General features: G+C 38.0%; 1 protein-coding gene across 1 annotated transcript in view; it reads right to left on the reverse strand.

Annotated features, from left to right (window-relative positions):
- Window positions 1-4,641, reverse strand: part of LOC107091405 (protein Wnt-2b-A) — a 16,069-nt gene extending 11,428 nt beyond the window's left edge. Inside the window, exons 1-2 of the mRNA XM_015385319.1 lie at window positions 4,151-4,641; window positions 863-1,083 (exon numbers count right to left, since the gene is read on the reverse strand). Of these exons, the coding sequence (XP_015240805.1) occupies window positions 863-1,083; window positions 4,151-4,317 (388 nt within the window). The 5' untranslated portion in view covers window positions 4,318-4,641. The remainder of the gene's footprint in view (window positions 1-862; window positions 1,084-4,150) is intronic.
- Between the last annotated feature and the right edge of the window lie 4,070 nt (window positions 4,642-8,711).

Raw genomic sequence — 8,711 nt, forward strand, 5'->3', positions numbered from 1 at the left:
ATGGATGGATGGATGGATGGATGGATGGATGGATGGATGGATGGATGGATGGATGGATGGATGGATGGAAAGTCCAATTAAATAAGCCACTCACACTAAATTATGGCCCAATCACTTTTAAGAACCATTGGCGTTTTCAGTATGACAATCCATTCATCCATTTTCTACACTCATTGTGTCCATACAGAGCACAGGGGACTCTAGGCAGCACACCAGACAACCATGCACACACACACACAAACAACTTTGTATTTATATCCATGTTAAGACTTTACATTTACCGACATTCATTTAGGTTACTGCATTTATGGCCAACCCAGACATTTAGTCAAGCCATTATCATTTTCAGTATATTCCAAACCTAAACCTAAAGTTAATACACAACATACCTCTAAAATGACTCCCTATAGTTAAAACTAGGGGTACGCCACATTTTTAAACTCCCACACAGGCCTGTTGGTTCTCAGATGCTTTGTAAATATACCAAAAATAGTCCTAAATAGGTAACATCAACAAGTACACAAACAAACACACTCACGTTTCTCTATCCTTTTGGAGGCTTTCCATTGACTTCTATTTAGTTCTAACCCATTTCTACAGCCTGTCACCTTATCCTAAGCATAAAACCTAACCCTAAAGCAGAACTTGTACCCATGGGAACTAGGCTTTAATCCTGACGAAAGCAGTCCGTCCCCACAATGTGCTATGGTTTATGGAAAATGGGCCACAAGATGCAAAAAATACACACACACAGACATCTAGTCAAAGTTGGTGTAGCCATATTACGTAGAACTCATTGTTCAAAAGGAAAGAATTAAAAGGATGCAGGTACAAGAAGAACATGCTAACTGCAGAGACTTACTCCGGAGCAGGACACGTCCAAAGACGGTGTGATCGCGTTCCAGGGTGCTGCAGTTCCATCGATGGTGTCTGAACTGATGTTGACACTCTCTGATCCACTCCTTGGTGCCCTCTCCGATGGCCTGCATGATGTCTGGGTGGCGCTGGCAGAGCTGCCGCTGTTTGTTTACCAGGCCTGGGATGTTGTCACAGATTACACGAGCCCCAAGAGCACCAATGTACCTAAGAGACACAAGAAGGTTAAGAGGCATGTATTACATGACTAATAAACTTCTTTGTTGTTTTTATAATGCATCATGAAATACTCAAGAAACAATAAATGGTAAAGATCCACAATTGGCTGCTATAGTTTTGGCTTAAATGTGTGTTTTCAAGAGCACGCAAAGAGGTGAGTGGCATGAAGAAGAGCTTCAGAAAAAGCCCCCCGTGAGCTCACTACACTTAACAGTTTAAGGTTTGAGAGTAGGAGGGGAGTGGAAACCATTTACTCCACTCTCCAAATAAATAAGCACTTAACCTCTCCCCACAAGACCTGTGAGTGTATGTGTGTTTATACGTTACCCAGCAGGACAGTTGAAATCATCTTGTCACAAATCAGAGGTAAAAGTCTGGGACCTCCAATAACTCTGTCAAACTTAGAGCCCGTTTACTCGCTCTATTCTCTTCTGCCTTTCGCTTTATTGCTTTTATCTTGCCAGAGGGTTCTTCAAATGTCAAAATAAAGCTGACTTTTACAGTATTTTCTATTCATTATCTTGAAGATACTTTGTCAGGCTTGCCCAAAGTTAACTTCTAATTGTGACCTTTTTGCATCTTTATATGAGACGTCTTCCAGATATGTGGCTGCAGGAGCTTTGATCGTTCAAAGAGGGAAGGCAAAGGAGTGTATAGCTTTATTGCCTTATTTTATATGGCTGAGCTTGACAATAGTCTTATGAGACTCAAGCAAAGGGAGAACAACTGCATTCTCTTTTAAGGTAAATTGAAACAGCGTTTTCACTCTTAATTTTCTCAGTTTTACTCACTGAAAACTTGTAGACAGTAAATATGTGCCAAGAGATCTAACATGACATGTTGTTAAATTTGAGAGAGTACCAGGGCACTAACAGGAAGACTTGAGGTGCAGAACTTAACTGGTCACTGAAATTGTTTGGTTTTCAATTCGGCTTAGCTTGCGTGTCAAAAATCAGTTTGAAAACCCAAAAAGCTTTTGTTTTGTTGTTTTTATTGAATATTGGATCTCAGCATATTGTCAGCATATGTCTGCACATGCAAATCCCATGCATTGACAATACTCTTCAGTGTCGAAGATATTCACAAAAGAAAACGGTTACTCTAAAGAATTCATTGCTCCTACAGTATTGTGAAATTTTTTTTATTGTACTTCTGCAAGATATACCTCAAGAAACTAAAATGTATAGCTCTGAAAAAACAGAATTCAAATATCATATCAGATATTCTCTGTTGATCTGGAGGAAGAAGGCAAAGGGAAGCATTGGGAGGTATTTTAAATATCAAAGCACAGTTAGTTGTGAACCCCCAAACTCTACAGTCTTACAGTTCTCACAGGTAAATATCTGTATTTAAAGGTATAGTGGAGAATTTTCTTGCATTTTTGAAATGACCTGACCTCTCCTCTTAAAAAAAAAGCACATGCACAACCTTGTGCCCTCCCAAGAGGGAACGTCTATTAAACATGTGCGAGAGCATGCATCAGCCCATTTCTCTGAGTGCTCGCTCTTTTTAAAAGTTGCTGTTTGCATCGCTCATACAAGCTTACTTTTGAAAAGAGGATTTGCTATTTTTCCACTATGTCAGACTCACCACCGGTAAGTGAAAATAGCTACAAGCATGTAGGACATCCTGACTTAAACATATTACCAGACTGATTGACAATTAGGTTGACCACTTATTTTGATGATCCACTTGGAAAAAGAACATCCTCCGCTATACTTTAAGGGTAAATAGTAAAGAGATGTTGGAGAAACTGCCCCTCCCTCGCCAAGGATGGTGCACTCCCATTAAGGGGAAGGGTAGGGAAAGGGAAACCTATTGTTGAGAAGGGGTAATTCTTCATGTAATTTGGCTGTTTGGAAATATGTCATGGAAAACGAAGATTGTCATGGAAACGAAAGACTATCAAAGTCAAACCTACTCAAAGTACTTATATTGCTTTAATTAAAATTGACTGACAATCCACAACTGGAGCTTCTGTAAAGCAGGCTGAGGAGAATTGGCTAACCAAATTGCTTAAATTGTATTGCTATAGCTCAGAACAGAAACAGTAGTACTCTGGGTTGCCATATGTATAACAAAAACTTTGGTCAGGTTGTAAATGTTTCTTTTCTGGACAATTATCCATAAAAAGGAAATAGACTTATATTTACCTCAACTGATAATCAAAGTAGTTTGATATATGTAATTCATTTCATGCTTTTTTAACTCATCTTTCTGCAGAATTCTTTAGTCTCTTAATATATAAATATATTTAATATCAACTATTTGCTCAACTACCGGTATTCCCAATAAACTACTCAAACTGTTAGAAACTCGAGCATTACCATTCAACCTGCCCACGCACAGGCCCCTCTCCTATATAAACAGACTATTTTTCTCATGCAACTAATATGTGATCTCTAATGTTGGTAAAGTCATTTACATGTGTGACGCACATAGAGGCAGAGGTGGCAGCAGCAGCTACCTGCAGGGTGGATTAATGACTGGAGTCTGCTGCTCCAGCTGAGCTGCACACGCACGTTCAGCCAAAGACGCAGAGATGAATTACGCGCAGCGCGTGGTAATATTATTACCATTATTATTAATATTGCTCAACGCAGCAGGGCCAACAAACTGAAATGGAGACAATCATAAAAACGGCCGACTCTCATTCACAAACTCATAATTTCTTTCACACTCCCCGCCGTGTTTCTTGGCTCCTATTGTTGGAATAACGTCATTAAGAATTGAAATGAAATTATGACTGTAAAACACCATGAGTGTTTTTGCTTCCATTTACCCGTGAAATACCACTTTTGTAGTTTAAGTTTTCAGAAGCTAGAACATTATACATTTGAATGAAATTACTAGAAAATGCAGTGATAATAAAGTAAAAAAAATAAAGTTAAACTTTATTCTGTTTCCAAAATACATAAAAATTAGTTACCTTATTATTTCATTCATTTCAATGCACCTGTCCCCTGTTGGTTTTTGTATTTCAGTTTCTTCAACATATTTTTTTTTATATTTCTCATCAATTTTAAGGAAATCTTTCTGATGGATGTGCACTCACCACCATGAAGAATCCACGCGTGGGGTCACGAGCAGCAGCAGTAATAGACACGCACAGTACATCCTTGAATTGGCACCTTGGTTCCGACATGAGAGTCCAGCTCCTGAGGAAGCAGCGCGCTGAATCCGAGCTGCGCGCAGGCCAGGAATCCTCCTTAAACCCAGCATGGCTTCTGTCTTTTTGCCCCTCCGGTGAAGAAGGGTAAGGAGAGATAAATCCTTACTCCAGATTGAAGAGCTTGTTATTTTGTTTTGAGTTATAGAGTTAAAAAGTTAAAGGTGTCGTTATCCAGATTTTGATTGCGGGGTGCGCGCCTGTCAGCAGATAGAGGAGCTCATTTGTGGAACCATGTGCGCACCAGAGTCTCCTCTGGGAACTTCTGGATGCCAATCGGGAGCCTTACCTGACCCAAACGGCGAGAAGCCCCCTATACCCGATTCTTCCTTTTCTTATTCAATATTTTTTTCCTTTCTTAAGTGAGGATAGTGTCCGAGAATTAGAGCAGGAGTAAAAGTTTGCAGAGTTTGAGTGTCCGCTTCCTAGCCTTCTGTGGGACTCTCTGCTGGGTCGGATGCTCTCCTTTATTGGCGCACGTTGGATAAAAATCCGAGTTGAGAGGGAGAGGAGGAGAGAGGGAGAAGATGAGGGAGGGCTTGCTGTGGACAGCTTCCTTTTCTCATTGGGTGGAAGAAGAGGTTACAGGGTTTGACTAAGCAGGAGATGTTTAAAAGGAGGGAAGGTGAACTCTTAAGGATGATTAGGCTGCTGATGTGAAGGTTTGTATAGTTTATCTGAAATTTACTACTTAATAAGCTTAAGTATATATAAAAAAAGATTAGAACCAACACACAAATATTTGTCATAAATATATTTCATTTTAAAGAATATTAAATGACAACAGGTCAACGTTATAAAAAAAATAGTTCAACACATTATCTTGGGATTTTTTTAAATAAACAACTCAAAGTCACTTATTGTGAATAACAGAGGATGAGGGTTACATAGTTTTTGATTTCTGAAATAAAACTGCATGCAACTGCAATTTTACAACCCAGCTTGTGCACAATTGTAGCTGAATATTGTGACTAATGTTCTTTAAAAAGGAGACAGGACCTTTTGGGAAGAACAGTTTTCATGTCTTCCTATTACATCTAAACCAAAGCAGTGAGCCCAATAAAATACATAGCTGTTGCTGTTCTTATTGGTTCAAAATGTAAGGATATCATTGCATTGCAATATTCTTATACATCAACTTACTAGCAACATAAAAAAACCAACAACATATTTTTCAGATTCAGAATGTTGGTGCTTTTATGTTTCAGAGAATCGTGTCAGATTTACTCTAAAAGAAGAGAAAAAGTAAAATATTCTTTCTGTTCTATACTTGATTATCAACCTGATTGCATGACAGGCCATGTCTGATTCAAGGAACAGAGTAGACAGGCCACGGCAATTTTGAGAAGACAAAAATGGTGGAGATGCCAGCAAAATGACAGCAAGAATCACTACAGCAGCACAAAAACAAAGCAAAACAACCATAAGAGCAAATGTCATGGAAATTGAAGCAAGCCCTTACATGCCCCATGCTTTTTAAGGCTAAAATGTGAGGAAAAAATAGAGAACAGTGCCAACATGTCCACTGAAATAGCACCATGGCCTAAACAGGAACCATATGTTTAAGGCAGAATGCTGAGACAGTGGTCAAACACATACACATTATTTTTCTCAGCTCAACCATGCTTACCTTCTGAAACTTTATTGGTTTATTTAGATCATCTCTGAACTCTTCTACATCAAATTTTGGATTATTCCGTTCCTCGAAGAGCATCTGAGAAATCACAGACTAAAACACACACTTGCCTTTTTTGACGGACTTAACAGCATCTGAACTCCTGCACTCCTGTAATACTTAGTTAGTTGATTCAGCTGACCTCATTAATGCTAATGAACAAGCAAACAAAGGAGTAAAATCCCTGCCGGAATTGAAACTATTAGATTACGGAAAGCTTTTGCAAAGTGCTACTTCTAAAAAAACACTTAAGAAAACAGCCCAGTATTTATGCCAAAGCAAGTGTTAAAGCTAAGCTTCTTAGAAACTTTGGTGTTTCTGCTTATAGCTCGACCAGACAGGTCAAGGCTGACAGATTGAAAAAACTAATTTTGACCACCTTAACGGACAGATTTGGAGAATATTTGTACGCAGCAGCTTGGCACAGTTTTCTGCTAAATCAAAAGGAATTAAGGAAGTACAAACACATTGAGTTATGCTCTCCCTCCCAGGGCCAGACCTGGAACTCCTGTGTCTTTCTCCTCGCCAGTTAGCTTGACTCCAGGTTTTTCTCCATAAACAATAATAGAGTCAAGTGCCTCCCTGTCAGACAGATGAAACGTTTACTGTGATATGCTGGATCCAATATGACAGCTGTCTCTGCAGAGGAAAACTACTTATTGGGGATGCATTTTTATTTGTTTTTATTAACTATGTATTGGAGGGAAAGAGGGATAAAGGGGAAATTTACAGTGACATAAGATTTAACATTAGAATTACTGAGGATTATATTCAAATGCGGTTGCAGTTAGGAATATGTGAATGAACTTGAGGCATTTTGTCCAGGTGGAAGAGTTGGACTAATAGCTCAGTAATGTGTCCTCTGTGGGGATTATGTTTTGGGATACCATGAGTCACTGGTCCAAAGATGAGCTCAGTGGGTATTCATATCCCCTCGAGCATGGGGACTGGACTGGTTCCCTGTACTATCGTGACAAAAAGTGAAGAAGGAAAGGTTAATATTTTTAAATGTAAGTCTTTTAGCCAGTGTGTAATAATTTGGAACTAATTGAAGAACAATTTGTGCCCATGTTTTCACTTCATGGCGGATGTTTTGTTGTTTTTATATTTTCCTTCCTTATGATTCCATCTATTTTGTCCATCAGTCACTGCTAAACACCCTCATACACCCTCAAAACATGATTCTGCCACCCCTGTACATCTCAGTGGGATGCTATCTACTTTTCTTATCATTTATAAATAGTTATCTTGATTTAAAAAAAAAAACCTGAAAGTTTTCACACCACGGGACATATCTCCAAAGAATTGTGATATTTGACCCAGAGTGAATTTGCAAACTGTTGTCTGTCTTTTTATATTGCTTTTAGAGTTTTGTTCTCACTAAAGGACCAATTGACCCATAAAAGTACATGCTTTATTTCACTGTGGGTAATAACAACCCTCCTACCTGATTCAGCCAACACCTTCACCAGTTTTGTGCTGTTTTTCTGTGCTACACATATTCATATGGAATATGAAACAAATGGAATACTTGCAAGCCTTTCTCAAAACAAATTTCAAATGGTAACCCATGTTTTTATGAGGAAATAAAAAAAAAAGCTTTCATAATTATATCTTATCCTAATTATTATGGTAATTAGCTTATAATTCTGATAACAAATCTAATACCATAAAGGTTCTTATTCCGTTCAATTTTATAATGTTTATGCTTCCACTGTAGCAGAAATGCAGAGAGTGATTAAACTTGGGCAAAATTTCTGTTTTATAAATTAGCTGTACTTATAGAATAGCAAGAACTGAATCAGATAATCATTTCATTAAAATCATTGGACATTGTATATTTGTGAAACTAATGTAAAGTTAGAATGCATCAGGATCTACAAGTTAACTTTGATTTTGTTCATGATAACTTTCCATATATTTTCTTAATTTGGTGTTTGCCATACTGGATTGTTTATTTTTTACTGGCTGTTTTCTAGTTTTCTAGTTTTTTTTTTTTTATTATTCTCTTGGGAATTTCTTTCCATTTTTAGGTGGATTTGTCTTTACTTTTTTCTGGTCTTCATTATTGTTGGGATGATTTTCTTAGTTCCTTCCTCCCATTTTTTCCTGTCTAATAATTTCTCCATCAGCCAGAGCCTTCTGTTGGTTCATAGATTCCATTCACCTATGTCTCCTCTTTTACTCATTGTTTCCACCTGTTAATCCATTACAACGCTTCAGTTTGCCATCAGTATTCATTGTGTCCTTGCTTTGCTTCATGTCTCTACACTTTTTTCCTCTACTTCTGTTGCCATTATTTCATTAAATTATCATAACTTACCATGCTGCTTCCAAGTGTCGGTCTGCACTTTTGTCCTGGGCACTCGAACATGACACACAGACCTTAAAGATATTTAGTCCTCTGTGTCGAGCAGGTCCTAGTTTGTGTGCCAGAGCCTCAATAATTTATTGTCTTGTAAATTTAGATCTGCCGACAGAGATAAAGCACATTGAATAAATACAGTGCCCCTGAAACTCCAGAAGCTTCTAAACAGATTGGCTGGCATTTAAAGACATCATCTGAGCTTGTTGTCAACTACATTTCACCTGAAATTTTTAATTTTAGAAATCTCATACATAGAATAAAATAAAAAATAACAACAATTTAGAGTCACATGCTAGACTATATACACTCATGTTACGTCATGGTTAGCTTCTATGGGAGGGATGCATTCCATACTTGCAATCCTTTCTAACTTTATTATTAGAATAGCCTGCCATCAATAGATT

The sequence above is a fragment of the Cyprinodon variegatus genome, unplaced genomic scaffold, assembly GCF_000732505.1.
Source record: "Cyprinodon variegatus isolate N-32 unplaced genomic scaffold, C_variegatus-1.0 Scaffold16, whole genome shotgun sequence".
Lineage (NCBI taxonomy): Eukaryota > Metazoa > Chordata > Actinopteri > Cyprinodontiformes > Cyprinodontidae > Cyprinodon > Cyprinodon variegatus.